The sequence below is a fragment of the Salmo salar genome, chromosome 13, assembly GCF_965601325.2.
Source record: "Salmo salar chromosome 13, fSalSal1, whole genome shotgun sequence".
Lineage (NCBI taxonomy): Eukaryota > Metazoa > Chordata > Actinopteri > Salmoniformes > Salmonidae > Salmo > Salmo salar.
The window spans coordinates 87,699,551-87,719,366 of NC_138303.1; the positions used below are offsets into that span (position 1 = coordinate 87,699,551).

At 40.3% G+C, this 19,816-nt stretch overlaps 1 protein-coding gene across 12 annotated transcripts; it reads right to left on the minus strand.

Annotated features, from left to right (window-relative positions):
• Positions 1 to 4,599: 4,599 nt before the first annotated feature.
• Positions 4,600 to 19,608, minus strand: LOC106567787 (rho GTPase-activating protein 20). Of its 12 annotated transcripts, XM_014137522.3 has the most exons (10): positions 19,315 to 19,606; positions 15,871 to 18,860; positions 14,122 to 14,286; positions 13,734 to 13,864; positions 13,591 to 13,632; positions 13,125 to 13,209; positions 12,844 to 12,918; positions 11,729 to 11,795; positions 5,385 to 5,554; positions 4,600 to 5,196 (listed from the first exon to the last, which is right to left on the minus strand). In XM_014137522.3, the coding sequence occupies exons 6-10, from the start codon at positions 13,161 to 13,163 to the stop codon at positions 4,855 to 4,857; spliced, it is 693 nt and encodes a 230-aa protein (XP_013992997.1). In that variant the 5' UTR covers positions 13,164 to 13,209; positions 13,591 to 13,632; positions 13,734 to 13,864; positions 14,122 to 14,286; positions 15,871 to 18,860; positions 19,315 to 19,606; the 3' UTR covers positions 4,600 to 4,854. The 12 variants fall into 12 exon arrangements, with proteins under 12 accessions (XP_013992997.1, XP_045548274.1, XP_013992996.1 ...); XM_045692318.2 differs by having other exon boundaries at positions 13,125 to 13,632; positions 19,315 to 19,607; XM_014137521.3 differs by having other exon boundaries at positions 13,591 to 13,864.
• Positions 19,609 to 19,816: the final 208 nt, after the last annotated feature.

Consider the following 19,816-nt stretch of genomic DNA (forward strand, 5'->3'; position numbering starts at 1 on the left):
AATGAATAGCATTCTCACATAAGTGTTCCTTTTGTCCAGGTGGGAAAGGTCAGTGTGGAGTGCAATAGAGATCGCATCATCTGTGGATATGTTTGGGCGGTATGCAAATTGGAGTGGGTCTAGGGTTTCTGGGATAACGGTGTTGATGTGAGCCATTACCAACCTTTCAAAGCACTTCATGGCTATGGACGTGAGTACTACCTGTCTGTAGTCATTTAGTCAGGTTGCCTTTGTGTTCTTGGGCACAGGGACTATGGTGGTCTGCTTGAAACATGTTGGTATTACAGACTCAATCAGGGACATGTTGAAAATGTCAGTGAAGACACCTGCCAGTTGGTCAGCACAATACCATTTGAACCCAGGTCTGGGTGGCAAATGACCAATTGTTTGCCATTGTAATGTGGTTGTCTGAAACCTTGGCTGAGACCTGAAGACTTGCATTAGCTCCACAAACTAATGCCTAGTCCTTAGCTCAGCAGGCTAACACAGTCTTGTGGTGCGCAGAAGACCCGGGCTTGAACCCACCCAGTCAGTAACATTTACTTTTATTTTGAAGACTGCTTATGAATCATGTTTAATAAATATCTTATGAATGTTGTATGAATGATACTACAACATTCATGAAGGTGTCATCATGACTGGTCTTATAAAGATGTTATGAATACCTTATGGATACCCTGTTACCATCAAATTAACATCAAATGTTGGTTGATATTTATTTGAGCTGTCAACAAATGTAAATTCTACTTTAAAAGGTCCAATGCAGCCGTTTTTATCTTAATATCAAATCATTTCTGGGAAACAATGAAATACGTTACTGTGAAAAATAGCTTCTTAGCAAAGAGCAATTTCTCAAGCAAGAATTTAGCTAGGACTGTCTGGGAGTGGTATGAGGGGAGGGGAAATTTTAGAACTATATATACAATCTTTAGAAATATATATAAAACGCAGGAAAATCACATTTTTGACTGCACTGGGCCTGCAGATAAACAAACCCTTGAGATCCTGTCATTAATATGTGGTTCAAAATGACTCAAACTGTGTACGTGTACTACTTCTTCCATCGATGCTAAACATCAGTATGTTGGGGGGAAATGAAATATGATGCATAGAGGACGTCATATTTTATGTATTTTTACCTAGTGGGATGAGAGTAGTTGATTACCCAGGATTCCAGACAGCTGGTGTATGGAGTCGATGCAAATGATCAAAGGAGAATGAAGAATAGTCACGCTCAGAACATCTGCATCCAGAAAGATACAAACATTTAGGATGAAAAGAATGAAGAACAGAGGAGAGTCACTCTCTCCTGTAGTTCTATTTTTGTTGTGCAGGAGTTCTAAAGAAAAACATAGCTGGAGATAATGATTCAAGCTGAAACACAATGCTGTGTGATCTGATGTCTGTCTTTGAAGGTTATTGTATTCAGTATCCTGCCTCTCCACATATTTCCACATGTCGTTGGGCAGCCACTGCTTCACATTGACGCTTGCAGTTATTATTTGTACCTAAATTGTATTTTGGCCACCTGTGTCTAATTTACTACACATGCTGCCTCATGTTGTTAACTGTTAAAAAATCTAGCTATAATGATTTATGAGATGGAGATGGGAAAAACATAAACATACTTCTTATTCAAATGTCCATGCTATGCTAATTTATACAAATTCACTGCCTACAGAAGCTGTCCCGCAATGTCATAATATAAATACTTTACCCAATGATAACGACCAAATTAAGTGTCAAATCAATGTTTTGTCAGGATGTTGTTATCACTGAGCAAGTTTGTCATGGATACTCAGAACTTCAAAGACATTGGTCATGAAGGATTGTCATTGTAAATAAGAATTTGTTCTTAACTGACTTGCCTAGTTAAATAAAGGTTAAATAAAAAATAAAGTTATTGTAATATAAAAAAAAAGGACAGAGCTGCATGGCAACAAGGACACCAGTTGCCATGCAACGCAGTCCTAAAATAATTTTGACTAAATCAATTGACATGAAGTTACTGCTCTCACATTGAGCACAACATTTTCCTTCAGTCACAAAACAGTTGGATTAGTGGAACTTTTTAGGTCATACCTACATTTTCTAAAATATGTCGGAAGTTTGCTGTGAGCTCTTGTAAAGGTCAGTGACCTCCATCAGTACTGAGCGCCGAATAATTTACTTGATCTCGTACAATCCAAAAACAATAAGGTCATTTGTTCAGTTGGATTAGTTGTTTGAGATTCTAGTTGCCTTTTCTTGCCGTTGTGCCCTTAATCAAGGCACTTAACCCCTAAACTCCCCCAGGGGCGTTGACTCCATGGCTGAAACTGTACTCCCACTTTTGTGTGGGTGTGTGTACAATGTCTAGCTTTAACAAATGTTACATTGAGTAGAACCTAATGTGCACGTAGGCTAAATATATTCCTAGAGGATGATATGTGGGTTGTTTTTCTGTAAGCTACTCAGGAAAAATGGGACATTCCCAGAACATTAGCCAACATTCCCATGAAGTTATAGTTAGGGTTTCAGCCAACATTAAGATGATAACATCCCACAAACATTCAAAGAATGTTTTCATCACCAAATATTTTTTTCTAAGAAAATAGTTGAAATGAAATATCCTTGGAATGCTCTCTTAACATTCACTAAAATGTTGTTCACAACATCTGTAAAAACTTCCACAGAACATTCCCCTAAGGATCTCTTTCAATGTTCCAGTAATGTGGGAGCAATAGAAGTGGTTCTGAGGAAACATTACAGGAACATTCTGCTAATGCCGATGGCTATATTATTCAAAACACCCATAACAACAAGCAGGGAATATTCCTTCAATGGTCTCATGAAATTGTAATGTGACTCCATGACATGATGATTTTAATAACGTTCCCTGAACATACTTCAGCAATCAGTTATTCCAGCTGAAGTTGGGTCAGTTTTCTCTGAATGTCATTTCCTTGTTCTGTGAGTCTCTGTTCATCCTTTCTGTATTTTTCCACTGCATGGATCACATGGTCACAGAATTCCTTGTGTGATTTTGAAGTCAGTCCCACCACGTCCTCCAGCCTGCTTCTTACTGGTTGGGGCATGGCTTCTATCACCGAGTTTCGGAACAGAGTCGTCATCAGTGGGTCTCCCTCTGGATCCCGTTCTGTTTCCTGCCTCCATCGTTTCAGCTGACCATGTAGATACGCAGCCGGATTCTCTGTCTCCCCCAGTGGTTCTCCTTTTAGCGACTTTGGGCCATACTTGTGGGGTACTCTGCTCTTAGGGCCCGCCAGAATCCAGGACGGTATGTATAAAGTCCATTCCATCCCCCAGTGAATCCCATACTGCCGCTGTCAGGCCACTGGCACACAGTACATTCTCCATTTTTACCGGTCCCACTACTCTCTCCAACAGTGCCTTTAGATCCCCCACAGCCAGTAGTTTCCCCATGGTTGTTCTTCAAAGGTTCAAATCCATTTTCCAGCTCCATCATCCAGGTCCTGTGATCATTTTTTACATTTACATTTTAGTCATTTAGCAGACGCTCTTATCCAGAGTGACTTACAGTAGTGAATGCATACATTTCATTCATTTTTTTTTCTTCTCCGTACTGGTCCCCCGTGATCCCCATGGGACATAGTGCCCTTGCGTCCCTTTTACCAAAATTGGACATTGTGCACCATATCTTCCAGGTTCTTTTTATTTCACCTTTATTTAACCAGGTAGGCCAGTTGAGACAAGTTCTCATTTACAACTTCCCTGTAGCTCATTTACAACTTCCCTGTAGCTCAGTTGGTAGAGCATGGTGTTTGCAACACCAGGGTTGTGGGTTCGATTCCCACGGGGGGCCAGCACAGGAAAAAAAAAAAAAATAATGTATGAAATGTATGCATTCACCACTGTAAGTCGCTCTGGATAAGAGCGTCTGCTAAATGACTAAAAATGTAAAAATGTAACTGCAACCTGGCCAAGTGCAGAAGTGGAATTTACAGAGAAAGACTACAGAATGTTATATGAACAGGACATAACACATAACCTAATATTAATCTGTTATATTTTCATTATTGTTCTGCTTCTGCTCACATGTATGGCTCATCATTACCCAAATATTCCCTGTCTATTACCCAAATATTCCATTTCTATTCATCATGTAAAGAGCCGTTGAAATAAAATTATTCCACTCCCATAGAATAGGGAGACACTGGACAATCATTCAAGAGGAAAAACCTAATAAAAACCTAATTGTAACCATATCCTTTATATGAGAGGTGGCCAACCCTCCTGGAGAGCTAGAGGGTGCAGGCTTTTGTTTCATCCCTGCTCTAACACACTTGTCTTATTCTTATCAAGGACCTGATGAGACCTAATTTATTTTACCCAATAATCTTTTGTTGAACATAATGTATTTGTGTCTCACCTTTTTATCAACTCAATCTTGTCCTCATTATCTTCAGCCTCCATGACCTCCATCCACTTTTCATACAAAACAGTACTCAGCACACTGCCAGGGAGGTTGCGCAGAAAGTCCTGTTCATTCAAATATAGTAGTCTTAGCAATCAAAATCCATACAGTACTATAAGGGCACAAGGCAAGACCCAAATGCAGACACAGGAGGCAGATGGTTGAGCTCCAATATTTATTATAACAAAAGTGGTAGGCAAAAGGCAGGTCGGGGACAGGCGAGAGTTCATAAACCAGGTCAGAGTCCAAACAGTTCCAGGCGATAGGCAGGCTCGAGGTCAGGACAGTCAGGGGTTTAGTAATCAGGTCCGAGTCCAAACAGTACAAGGGGATAGGCAGGCTCGAGGTCAGAACAGGCAGAGTGGTTAGGCAGGCGGATTCGGAGTCTGGACAAGCAAGGGTCAAAACCAGGAGGGCTAAGAAAAAACAAAGACTGGGAAAAAGGAGCTAGGAAAAAACGCAGGTTGACTTGGCAAAACAAGACGAACTGGCACAGAGAGACTGTTACTGTTACTGCTGTCCATAAAATGTATGCTTAAAATCCTATGTAGACTAGTAGTAATCGAAAACACAAGTGAGATTTCAGACAGCACTACAGTGATGACTGATGCAGCTACAAACACAGATTCCCCCTCCAGCTGAACACTGTTGCCGGAGTTCAGTCTCTCCTTCAGCTCTCGGCATGTCTTAGCATTGGCTGAGCACTGGAAGATCCCTGTAGTGGTGGGGCCCTCGTGGTACAACAGATACAGCAAGTCCTGTATGAACAATAGACAATGGACCAAACATAGTTTGTAGCCACAACTAGAAGCTGTGAATAATTTGCCCAGCATGATTGATATTATCCTAATTTGCCCATCATGATTGTTATCTCAGCAGCTTTCCCAACAGTAGAGAGTACAGTAATACTTTATATTTTTTCATATTTGAGCAGACGGCAACTCACCATGATGGGTCTGGGTAGGTTTCCATAACGACAGATGGAGGACAATGAAAGACCAAATAGCTTGTGAGGAGTGGTGGGGGAATCAAGATATCCACCTGCCTGGCTGCCATGTATTCTCAGGGCCCAGTCTATCAGAGACCTCTTTCTCTTTATGTGTTTCTGATTTGAATCTGATGGAAATTATGAACAGCAAATTCTTTAGAAACTCTTTGACTGACAGATACGTGGTTGTCTAGGTAATGAACAGACATAAAGAATGTTTGATCCATATTAAATCAAACCTGCTTGCAGGCAAACTTACTGTACATTGCAGAAAAAAGGATTAAAACAGAGTAAATAAATAAATGGGAATAAATAAATGCTATTCCCAGAAAATAAACACTTTAAAAAATGGTTTTAGGTGCTCTATACAAACCTTTTTTAAAGGTTCAATAAAGAAATGTAATGGACCATAAAAAAAGTTTTATACAGTGTCTTTGGAAAGTATTCAGACCCCTTGACTTTTCCCACATTTTGTTAAATTAAACATTTCTCTCAGCAATCTACACGCAATACCCCGTAATGACAAAGCGAAAACAGGTTTTTGATTGGAGTCCACCTGCAGTAAATTCAAACGGTTGGACATGATTTGGAAAGGCACACACCTTGATAGTGCATTTTATTTTATTTTTTTATTTCACCTTTATTTAACCAGGTAAGCTAGTTGAGATCAAGTTCTCATTAACAACTGCGACCGGGCCAAGATAAAGCAAAGCAGTGTGACATAGACAACAACACAGAGTTACACATGGAATAAACAATAAACAAGCCAATAACACAATAAACAAGTCAATGACACAGTAGGAAAAAAGAAAGTATATATACAGTGTGTGCAAAAGGCTTGAGGAGGTAGGCAATAAATAGGCCATAGTAGCGAAGAATTACAATTTAGCAGATTAACACTGGAGTGATAAATGAGCAGATGATGATGTGCAAGTAGAGATACTGGTGTGCAAAAGAGCAGAAAAGTAAATAAAAACAGTGTGGGGATGAAGTAGGTAGATTGGGTGGGCTATTTACAGATGGACTATGTACAGCTGCAGCGATCGGTTAGCTGCTCAGATAGCTGATGTTTAAAGTTGGTGAGGGAAATAAAGGTCTCCAGCTTCAGCGATTTTTGCAATTCGTTCCAGTCACTGGCAGCAGAGAACTGGAAGGAAAGGCGGCCAAATGAGGTGTTGGCTTTGGGGATGATCAGTGAGATATACCTGCTGGAACGTGTGCTACGGGTGGGTGTTGTTATCGTGACCAGTGAACTGAGATAAGGTGGAGCTTTACCTAGCATAGACTTATAGATGACCTGGAGCAAGTGGGTCTGGCGACGAATATGTAGCGAGGGCCAGCCGACTAGAGCATACAGGTCGCAGTGGTGGGTGGTATAAGGTGATTTGGTAACAAAACGGATAGACTGCATCCACTTTGCTGAGTAGAGTATTGGAAGCTATTTTGTAGATGACATCGCCGAAGTCGAGGATTGGCAGGATAGTCAGTTTTACTAGGGTAAGTTTGGCGGCGTGAGTGAAGAAGACTTTGTTGCGAAATAGAAAGCCGATTCTAGATTTGATTTTGGATTGGAGATGTTTAATATGAGTCTGGATGGAGAATTTACAGTCTAGTCGGACACCTGCATCTCAGAGCAAAAACCAAGCCATGAGGTATAAGGAATTTTCTGTAGAGCTTTGAGACAGGATTGTGTAGAGGGAAAGATCTTGGAAAGGGTAGCAAAACATTTCTGCAGCATTGAAGGTCCCCAGAACACAGTGGCCTATGTCATTCTTAAATGGAAGATATTGGAACCACCAAGACTCTTCCTAGAGCTGGCCGCCCGGCCAAACTGAGCAATCGGGGGAGAAGGGCCTTGGTCACTGATGTGACCAAGAACCCAATGGACACTCTGACAGAGCTCTAGAGTTCCTCTGTGGAGATGGGAGAACCTTCAAGAAGGACAACCAGCTTCATATCACTCCACCAATCAGGACATGTCTCTGAATGTCCTTGAGTGGCCCAGCCAGAGCCTGGGCTTGAACACGATCTAACATCTCTGGAGAGACCTGAAAATAGCTGTGCAGCAACACTCCCCATCCAACCTGACAGAGCTTGAGAGGATCTGCAGAGAAGAATGGGAGAAACTCCACAAATACAGCTGTGCCAAGCTTATACAGTGAGGGAAAAAAGTATTTGATCCCCTGCTGATTTTGTACGTTTGCCCACTGACAAAGAAATTATCAGTCTATAATTTTAATTGTAGGTTTATTTGAACAGTGAGAGACAGAATAACAACAACAAAAAATCCAGAAAAACGCATGTCAAAAATGTTATAAATTGATTTGAATTTTAATGAGGGAAATTTTTATTATTCCAGCCCAGGTGCAATTTACATTTTTGTGCTTAGAGTTGTGAAAATGTACCACATACTTGTGAAAATTGCAACAAAATTATTGAAAAAAACTGTTTATACAGTACCAGTCAAAAGCCTTGATGACAGCTTTGCATACTCTTGGCATTCTCTCAACCAGCTTCATGAGGTAGTCACATGGAATGCACTTCAATTAACAGGTGTGCCTTGTTAAAAGTTAATTTGTGGAATTTCTTTCCTTCTTAATGTGTTTGAGCCAAGTAGCTGAGGAGTGACAATGTAGGGGGGTTTACACAAGTAGGGACAAGGTAGGGGGGTTTACAGAAGATAGCCCTATTTGGTAAAAGACCAAGTCCATATTATGGCAAGAATAGCTCAAATAAGCAAAGAGAAATGACAGTCCATCATTACTTTAAGACAAGAAGGTCAGTCAATCCGGAAAATGTCAAGAACTTTTGCAAAAACCATCAAGCGCTATGATGAAACTGGCTCTCATGAGGACCGCCACAGGAAAGGAAGACCCATTGTTACCTCTGCTGCAGAGGATAAGTTCATTAGAGTTACCAGGCTCAGAAATTGCAGCCCAAATAAATGCTTCACAGAGTTCAAGTAACAGACACATCTCAACATCAACTGTTCAGAGAAGATTGCGCGAATCAGGCCTTCATAGTCGAATTGCTGCAAAGAAACCACTACTAAAGGACACCAATAAGAATAAGAGACTTGGTTGGGCCAAGAAACACGAGCAATGGACATTAAACCGGTGGAAATCAGTCCTTTGGTCTGACGAGTCCAAATGTATTTTTGGTTCCAACAACCGGGTCTTTGTGAGACGCAGAGTAGGTGAATGGATGATCTCCGCATGTGTGGTTCCCACCGTGAAGCATGGAGTAGGAGGTGTGATGGTGTGGGGGTGCTTTGCTGGTGACACTGTCAGTGATTTATTCAAGGCACACTTAACCAGCATGGCTACCACAGCATTATACAGCGATACGCCATCCCATATGGTTTGCGCTTAGTGGGACTATCATTTGTCTTTCAAAAGGATAATGACCCAACACACCTCCAGGCTGTGTAAGGGCTATTTGACCAAGAAGGAGAGTGATGGAGTGCTGCATCAGATGACCTGGCCTCCACAATCACCCGACTTCAACCCAATTGAGATGGTTTGCGATGATTTGGACCGCAGAGTGAAGGAAAAGCAGCCAACAAGTGTTCAGCATACATGAGAACTTCAAGACTGTTGGAAAAGCATTCCTGTCACAGGCGTCGTATAGAGGAGACCAAGGCACAGCGTGTTGCGTGCTCATAATATATTTTAATGAAAAACGAACACTTATACAAAAGAAACAAAACGACAGCAAACAGTTCCGTCAGGCAACATATAACTAAACGAAGAACTACCCACGAAAACTAAAGGAAAAAAGGCTGCCTAAGTATGGCTTCCAATCAGAGACAACGATAGACAGCTGCCTCCGATTGGAAACCATACCCGGCCAAAACATAGAAATACAAACATAGAATGCCCACCCTCTATCACACCCTGACCTAACTAAACAGAGAAAAAACAGCTCTCTAGGTCAGAGCGTGACAATTCCAGGTAAAGCTGGCTGAGAGAATGCCAAGAGTATGCAAAGCTGTAATCAAGGCAAAGGGTGGCTACTTTGAAGAATATTTGTTTAACACTTTTTTGGTAACTACATGATTCCATATGTGTTATTTCATAGTTTTGATGTCTTCACTATTATTCTACAATGTAGAAAATAGTAAAAATAAAGAATAACCCTTGAATGAGTTGGTGTGTCCAAACTTTTGACTGGTACTGTACATTAACTAGGTACTACCTAGTTTTGGTTCAGTAGTTATCCGTTTTGATCAGTTTAATTAAGTGACATTTAATTGTATTGTTAACAAATGACAAGAAAATCATATCAAAAGTAAAGTGAGTTTTGCAGAGACTTAGATTAAATCTGTGTCCAAATTGAAAGAGTAATTTGGTACAGTGAACAAGTGACTAATTTTGTTTGTTGTACTCAGTCAATTGAAAATGTGCTTAATGAGCCATTTTGATGATCTGTTAAGATTTTTGAGCTTAGAGTTGTGAAAATATACCATATACTTGTGAAAATTGCACCGAAGTGATACAAAAAATGTAGTGGCATAACACAACAAATCAACTGGAATGGCACTCCCGTTGCACAAAAGGAGCAGTGAGCAAACCACACCCCAAAATATTCGAATGAGCCTCTGTTCCTACATGTTAATTATAATTTAAAGAAGAAAGTGTCATTATGGTTGCACATAGAACCATCACCTTTGCAAAGAAGCATTGATGAACCTTGTTTTCTGAGTATGCAGATACAGGCATGGACAATACAGCTACAAAGGCATACATGGGAAGACATGGATGTGAGCACTGATGGCTGGTGGAAAAAATAAAATACTTGAGTCTTGCCATAAATTGTTTCTTAGAAAACTTTTGCATTACAAGGCAACTACTGAAAACACCCTTAAAAGGCACAATGCAGATAAATCACCATACCTGTTTTTTCAGTGTATACCAAAAGACCTGGCTGAATAATTTATTTGGCATTTGAGAATACATTATTAATTTTAAAGAGCAGCAAAAAGCTTAGTTACAAAATAATTTGTATAATTATTTTCCCACAGTGTTGTGTTAAGACAGAGAGACTGTGTGCTATACCTCCAACAAGCAATGGCACATTTAAAACACTAATTATCCAAATTACAGGAAGCAGATTCCGATAACGTCTGTAGAACTACATGTGCTAGCGTGACAGGAAGTTATTTACTATCTCCATTCTAAGTCAACCACTTCCGTAAAGAGGGCTAGATAATTGATGTGTAAAAAGTCGAAAAAGTTCAACAAAATGCACTGAAGAAAATTTTATTTTCTATCCCTGTTGTGTATATCAATAGAACTTGTTAAAAATCAATATATGCTAGTGTCTCTCTCTCTCTCAAGGTAGAGACTCCCATCTACAGTCAGGATGTTGTTGGTGACTGCTGAGACTTGGCAGTCTGTTTCCCTCAAGGAGTTTAGGATAATACTGAAGGGATGCTCATGACCTGACAGACATGACACATGTAGATCTGATCAAATCAGGTTTTTGTGTAGAATTGGAGAATGCATTCACTCACTGCTTCTACCATTTCTGTTTAATCATGAATGATGATGTGGCCTGTATGGTCAAGTGGTTAGTGCTGTTGCTCCTGGTACATGTAGGTTTGAATCCAGCCTGGTAATCTGTCATCAGCTTACTATCTATTCAAATAAACCAACAAAATTGAAAGGAATGGGAAGGAGTCAAAAGGCAAGGAGTCGAGAATTTAAAGGAGCAATTAAATGATGCTAGAAACATGTTGAATCACACGCCCCTTACAATTACATGGGCTTAAAGCATATATTAGATAAACATGGTTGCAGTCTTACCAATCCTTTGCAATTTTCTTTTGAACTGAAATCACCTACAATTCTCAGGGTACATTTTGTTGCTGCTGATTCAAATGAGGTTTGACTAAATTATATTATTTTCTACCAGTATTGACTTGAGACAATGAGGTATGTGCCCTTTAGACAGAATAGCATGCAGTTGTATGAGGCATTCCTTCCAGACACACAAAGGCCCTCATGAATCCTTTTTTCCGATCCCCTAGACTCTTAAATATGCCTTGGCTTTCTAGAGAGGCTCCTGTAGCCATGTCGTCAGATTACAGTTTCAAGTCACAAACCCTACACGTGAACACACCATGGATGAGTACGGACCAAAAACCTGCCCAACTGAAATATTGGTTTGCTTTGGGTAATCCCTTGCCTACACAGAAACACTATGGTCCAAAACCAGAGCCAAGCCAAGTGTGCCTCCATCCTGACTGTGTTTGGAGGTCTGTTTCAGTGCAAAGTGATAGTTCTGACACATTTCCTCACCAATAAGAGGGTATGGGGCTTCCTCTCTCCCTGAGACAACCCAGAACCGGTAGTCAGTGGGTCTGCCCTGTGGAAATAGAAAAATACAATTATGTTTAGGAGGAAGAAAAGAAACTCAGTGATATCTACACCCCCAGGAATGGTCAGAGTGTAACGATCATCTGAAAGAGGGGACCAAGATGCAGCGTGGTGAGTGTTCATATTGAAGTTTTAATAATACAAAACACTTGAACATAAGACACCAACGACCACCAACGACCACCAACGACCACCAACGACCACCAACGACCACCAACGACCACCAACGACCACCAACGACCACCAACGACCACCAACGACCACCAACAGTTCTGTCAGGTGCAAACCACACAACAGAAACAACTACCCACAAAACCCCAAAGGAAAACAGGCTGCCTAAGTATGGCTCCCAATCAGCGACAACGATGTACAGCTGTCCCTGATTGAGAGCCATACCAGGCCAAAACAAAGAAATACAAAAACATAGAAAAAAGGACATAGAATGCCCACCCAAATCACACCCTGACCAAACCTAAAAAGAGACATAAAAAGGCTCTCAGGTCAGGGCGTGACACAGAGAAAGGAAATGCCATTTGAGAGCACAAAACGTTGTCAATTATTCTTGTTCCTCTTGTGATACTCTTCTGGCCTACTCTAAAGATCTATGAGTAAAAATGTAGACTAGTGGTAGCGGAGAATGATCTAAACTCTAAAGAGCAAACCTTAAAAAACAAATAATTTACTTAAACATGTTGCAACAGGTGTAACATTGCAGAGCTTGGAGAGCTTGAGTCTAGGTCAGGGCTCTCCAACCCTGTTTCTGGAGATCTACTGTCCTGTAGGTTTTCGCTCCAACCCTAATCTAGCGCACCTGATTCTCCAGGAACAGGGTTGGAGAACCCTGATCCAGGTCATGCATGATTATCTTCAACTTGAAAAAAATAATAATAATATATATATATATATTATTCTATAATGATAGTATTTCTTTTCTTAATACATAATACAAACAGAAAATACATACAGCAAAAATATGGATTGCATCTAATAATAGAGCTAAGACATAATGACTACATTAACTAGTGTCAACAACTCACAGTGAGTCTTAACTGTTGGGTGAGGATCCTGATGACTTTGTCATCGTTGTCTTTATTGTCCACATTCACAGTTGTCTACATTAACACAAAACACAGATACTTCCTTCATATTCTTATAGAATTGGAAAATATTGTCTGAGGTTACTTGAATAAATGTCATGTTAACTAGGAAAAGTCATACATTCATTCAATGTATTTCATTTAGAATTTGAAGTTTTGAGGGAAATGGTCAATAAGCATAGGATAAGCAGCAGTAGTTGTAGATGAGTGAATTCCTTTACCATTGCACTAGTTCCAATATTCATGAGAACAACCTTCATGGTTAGATTGCTGGGATAATCCACTTTATTGGATTTGGTGATGTGCCTATGGCAAATAGGCATGTATTAGTGCTATACATGTCTGATATCTTAATGTGCCTGCATCAGATAGATACTTAATCCTACACTCTTAGTGTAAAAAATTGTTCCAACAGGGTTCTTCGGATGTCCCCATAGGACAACACTTTTTAGTTTCAGGTAGAACCCTTTTGGGTTCCATGTAGAACCTCTGTGAAAAGGGTTCTACATAGAATCCAAAAGGGTTTTTACCTAGAACCAAAAAGGGTTCTCCAACGGGTTCTCCTATGGGGACAGCCAAATAACCCTTTTAGGTTCTAGATAACAGTTTTTTTTCCCTAAGTGTGAACATTTAATTTCAGAAGTAATTTTTATATTGTACACCTGGTTTTTGTAAGTATTTCCTTACCATTGTAAAGCTGAAAGCCATTTCTCCTTTGTCTCAGATGAACTGATTGGGAAAACAAATGTAATCTTTTTTCCCCCCCAAGTTAATGTTCATCTATTTTTCTGGCAATTGAAAAATTGATTTTAATGATTGGAGTAGCCTACCTGAGAGTAGGCCAGCCATGACAAATGAGTTCTTTGAGGTCAGTTTTCTCTCAGCAACCTCTTCCATGCAAGAACCCAACCACATCTCACACAGCCTCACACTCTACTTCAGTTTGAGGCTTGAGGAAGACCTGCAAGACAACAGGGTAGATAAACCACTATCAGCTATCTAATCAGGACAAAATACAACAGTAATTGCAATCATCAATTACACATGATATATATATATTTTAAATTAAAGTGCCCCTCTCATCCTAAGATGATCCAAATCTGCACAATTGACATGAAGGACAAAATGCTCACTTCTAATATTCCATTGTTAGTTCTCATCTATTCCTATTCATCTTGTTCAGTAAGTGGACATTATTTTTAGATGCTGAGGACTAACTTTGATTTAGTGATGATGAGTGTGTCACTGAAAAGGAACAAGTGTCTCTCTTGGGTCTGCAGTCCAGTGCTGAGCTGCATGTGCTCCTCCATCACAAACTCTGCACTCTGGGACATTCGGCTCTGGATCAGCCGTGCTCTTGGTGATGGGACTGGGACGCCATCCCTAAAGACAAAAAACACTCTGTAAAGGCGATATCATGTCTCTGGCAATGATTCAGTTAATTGTACTTTTAATTGAATTGAATCCCCTTGGGTGACTTTGCCTTGAGTCTCCCATCAAACAGGCATTTACAATACATTTATCACATTGCACAAAAAACACACAGGGGTTACACTCTTTGTAGGGGTTACATATTTGAATAATTTAACTATTTAGATGTCTGATACTCATGGGAATGCATGGCTTCTGGGCACCGGTTGTATATAAGTGCCTGTTTTATTTAAGTTTCATTTTAATTAAATAATTCAATGTCCAACAAATATGACTGTGTCTGATCTGACAACTTAAATACTGCCTGAGGACAATGGAACAACAACGGAGCTCCCAGTAGCACACAAACATGTCAAATGACAATGATTCATTTAGTATCAATGTTGAAATCACTATGATTGTTGCTGCAAATACAAAAGCATGTACTACAGTAATGGTTATCTGCCTTGAAAATGTTCTTAATTTGTACATGACTGTGAGACAAGAAAGGGCACAGAGAGGGAATCCAGTCGTCTACAGAATGAAGTGTGGATTGATAGCCATCTTTTGTAAACCAAGCCAACCAAAAAGTAGATAGAGACTAAATTCTCTTCAATTTTTATAGGAGCTAATCCGAGATGGCAATAGCCCCACGTGTTGTGTTTCAAAGGGGCTGGTTGTGTTACCCCTCACTGTTTGTCTGCTGTTACCATGATAGAGAAGCTCTGAGGCCAAATAAAGGCAGGAATTCTTTGCAGATGGCAGCGCTACAGACCTTGGGACTGTGGAGTGCAGTGTGCGTTATGCGTCACTGAGACAGTGAGCTAGAGCAGGGCTTGGAGAAGACAGGAGGGTCGAACATGAAAACAAAATGTTAGTCACTGCACATCTCAAGGGCAGTACAAACGTCTTTGGAGAAACTAGATTGATGAAACTGAGAGTACAGAAAACCACACAAGCCTATCCATAGGTCGTATGGGGCGTATGCATTCTTCTGCTGAATACTAACAAAACATACCTTATTGAGTATGACATGATGTCGTTCAATAACTCATCACAACATAAGTCTATCACTAGTCTGCTTCGAGTTTGCTTTCATGGCAAATGCAGCAGCAGGGCCTGTGCAAAGCTGACATCAGTACAAGTATTGTATTACGGAACAATAACAATGGCTGGAAATGAGACTTGTTATTATGTCAGATGAGACCATGATTATGCCTAAACAGTGAGTAAACACAAACAGTCACTGACATGAGACAAATGGATCTGTTAATACAAATAGCATGAGTAAAAAGGGGAAACAAGCCTGGAGACAAGTGTGTAGACAGACAGACAGACAGACAGACAGACAGACAGACAGACAGACAGACAGACAGACAGACAGACAGACAGACAGACAGACAGACAGACAGACAGACAGACAGACAGACAGACAGACAGACAGACAGACAGACAGACAGACAGACAGACAGACAGACAGACAGACAGACAGACAGACAGACAGACAGACAGACATGGTTGGGCACTGTAAGTGGCAGTACTCTTCATATGGCTGACCTACTGTGGCCCTTCGGTTTGGTGAAGGCCTTTGTCATGGCTGATTTGCCAGTGTTTTCGCTGTAGTGTTGTCCTCATTTTCTGTGAGAAAAAACATACATTTTTCGATCAAAGATGAGATAAACAAATCATTCATTCCTGGAGCCAAAAGTGGCTTGGTAAAGGGATAGTTCACCCAAATTAACAACATTAGATGATTCCCTACCTTGAAAGTATTCTATGGAACTTGAGAGACTGTTTACATTTACATTTCACATTTCAGTTATTTAGTGGATGCTCTTATCCAGAGCAACTTACAGTTAGTTAGTGCATTCATCTTATGTTGGCTCGGTGAGACAACCATATATCTCAGTCATAGTCAGTACATTTTCCCTCAATAAAGTAGCTATCAGCAAAGTCAGTGCTAGTACGAAAAGTCGAGTGTCAGTTGATTTTTTGTGGTGTGTGCCCACAGACCGCAGACCTACAGACTGCATTTGTTACACTGCCACCAACTGCTAACTTTACCAGTTTAATTATGCTTTAATCATGCTTGTGGAAAACAATTCTTGAGAGGGGATCATGTTTTCATTGTTATTAATTACTGTTATTATTTAATTACACACAACCAACCTTCAAAGTGATTGGGTTGTGTTTCATAATAACTTGGTTTGCAGTGACCTTCATGTAATTTTGCCAAGGAGAACCTTGATTTGACTATGCACTGTAATTTAGAACACGTTAATGCAGCAGGAAAATAAGTTTGCAGTCAGTGGCAGAGAAGTAAAGAAATCTGAACTGCAGACTACACTCTCTCTTGGCTATAATTGAAAAATATACAAGCCAGCAGGCACAATTTGGGTGGCAGGTAGCCTAGTGGTTAGAGCGTTGGGCCAGTAACCGAAAGGTTGCTAGATTGAATCCTCGAACTGACAAGGTAAAAATCTGTCGTTCTGCCTCTGAACAAGGCAGTTAACCCACTGTTCCTAGGCCGTCATTGTAAATAAGAATTTGTTCTTAACTGACTTGCCTAGTTAAATAAAGGTGAAATAAAAACATCATACTGATGTTATTTGTGGTGCAGTCAGGCAGTCACTGACAATTTTGCCCACTGGGTAGAGCCCATTTAAAATTGGTATTACTAGGAATTGATATCTGTAGGCCTACTGTGCACATGGTTAGTAGGGCTGGGACATTATACGTTTTGCGATATTCATTAGTATCGTGGAAAGGAAACAAAACAACAAAACAAAGTGTTAAAACAAATAAAAATATATTTTATATTTGGGATTCTTCAAATAGCCACCCTTTGCCTTGATGACAGCTTTGCACACTCTTGGCATTCTCTCAACCAGCTTCATGAGGTAGTCACCTGCAATGTATTTCAATTAAGGTGTGCCTTCTTAAAAGTGAATTTGTGGAATTTCTTTCCTTCTTAATGCGTTTGAGCCAATCAGTTGTGTTGTGACAAGGTAGGAGGAGTATACAGAAGATAGCCCTATTTGGTAAAATACCAAGTCCATATTATGGCAAGAAAAGCTCATATTAGAGAAACGGCAGTCCATCATTATTTTAAGACATGAATGTCAGTCAATACAGAACATTTCAAGAACTTTGAAAGTTTCTTCAAGTGCAGTCGCAAAAAACATCAAGCGCTATGATGAAACTTGCTCTTATGAGGACCGCCACAGGAATGGAAGACCCAGAGTTACCTGTGGTGCAGAGGATAAGTTCATTCGAGTTTCCAGCTTTAGAAATTGCAGCCCAAATAAATGCTTCACAGAGTTCAAGTAACAGACACATCTCAACATCAACTGTTCAGAGTAGACTGGTCAAATTGCTGCAAAGAAATCACTACTAAAGGGCACCAATAATAACAAGAGACTTGCTTGAGCCAAGAAGCACGAGCAATTGACATTAGACCTGTTGAAATCTGTCCTTTGGTCTGGAGTCCAAATTGGTGATTTTTGGTGATTTTTGGTTCCAACCACAGTGTTTTTGTGAGACGCGGGGTGAACGGATGATCTCCACATGTGTATTCCCCACCGTAAAGCATGGTGGAGGTGTTATGGTGTGGGGGTGCTTTGCTGGTGACACTGTCTGTGATTTATTTATAATTCAAGGCAAACTTAACTAGCATGGCAGCCAACAAGTGCTCAGCATATGTGGGAACTCCTTCAAGACTGTTGGAAAAGCATTCCTGGTGAATCTGGTTGAGAGAATGCCAAGAGTGTGCAAAGCTGTTATCAAGGCAAGGGTGGCTACTTTGCAGAATATTTGTTCAACACTTTTTTGGTTACTACATGATTCCATATGTGTTATTTCATAGTTTTGATGTCTTCACTATTATTCTACAATGTAGAAAATTGTAAAAATAAAGAAAAACCCTTGAATCAGTAAGTGTTTTAAAACTTTTGACCGGTAGTGTATATAGAAATGTATGTTAGTGCATCTCATAAAGTACAATAAAATATAATTGTAGCACTGCATAACTAAATAAATAACATGTTTTGTCCATAGCTGATGGAAAGCAGCATGTGGGATGGATGGTGAGGGCTTCCTTCACTCCACAGCTGCCTAGCAGAAGAAGGAAACAGATGCACCCGTCTGTATTATTAGCCCATGGTGATAGAGCTACACAATCTGTGGGGTCCAATCTCTTGGTCCAATTGGATGGGAACAAAAATATAAATATTGATACACTTGCTATGTATTGTGTGCTGTGCAAGTATTTTCTATGGTATTGCACATCTCTCTCTATATAGGACATCATTTACATTTGTTTCATCCACCTCCATTTTGTCTTGATTTTTTTAAATGAAAGCCAATATTTGCCTCTGTAAAGGTCTGTTAATGTTCATCTGCATTATTATCATGTAGAACTTAGCTTTCCCATTGTACAGTCCAGCTTGTATGCAGTAGATGTTCACACTGATATTTGTTGAGGGATTTCAGTGTCTTCTCCAACCATATATAGTGTAGGATGGTGTATTCAATTTCAATCTTGGATCCTCAAGCCCAGTGATGTAAAGAGACCACACACAAGTTCCATTAACATGATAGGTAAGTGAAGGGATAATACATTGAGACTGTCATTGTCGACATACATCTAAGTTGTTGGACAAGTTATGTAAAAGCCTGATACAGCTTTCAGCCTGATTTACAGAGATGAATACAAAACACGAATCTACAATCACACACACACACACACACACACACACACACACACACACACACACACACACACACACACACACACACACACACACACACACACACACACACACACACACACACACACACACACACACACACACAGCATTTTGCTACACTCGCATTAACATCTGCTAACCATGTGTATGTGACCAATCAAATTTGATTTGATTTGATATACACACAGTGAATTGAGATAGCACATTACCTACTGTAGAACATTAAAGACAATGAAGTAGGATTAGTACTTACCTTCTCCTTCTCTTGAATACTTGGCTCATTGCGGTTTACTTTGGGGTAGGGGCCAGTGCTTTGTTGAGGGATCATCTTTTTAAGCCTGGAAGGTCACAAACGAAGTCACATACTGTAATGGCCTAGTGCACTTCGATGCTGCTGTTCACTACAGAGGAACATTTAAAAAGTTTGTAAAAGTCTTGCAGAGAGGTAGCAAGCAATCAAAGTCACACTTTGCTTGACAAAATAATTGGTTTGTGCTGACAGCCCTCTACAGTTGTACCCTTTTCCCAAACCCCACTGCTTTCTGGGCTGGGCTGGGCCTCCCTCTTTCCTCCTCACTGACTAAATAAGGATATCCCAGCCTAGTCTCCTCACACTGTAGGTTGGGGCAGACAGTCGGTCAAGAGGACCTTCTCAGGTTACAGTTCATTACCCAGCCTTCACCCAGGGGGCACTAAGGAGGAAGTTGTGGGGACTTGAGGCTGCACAGTGCTCTCAACCGCCCAGGCCTGTGGTA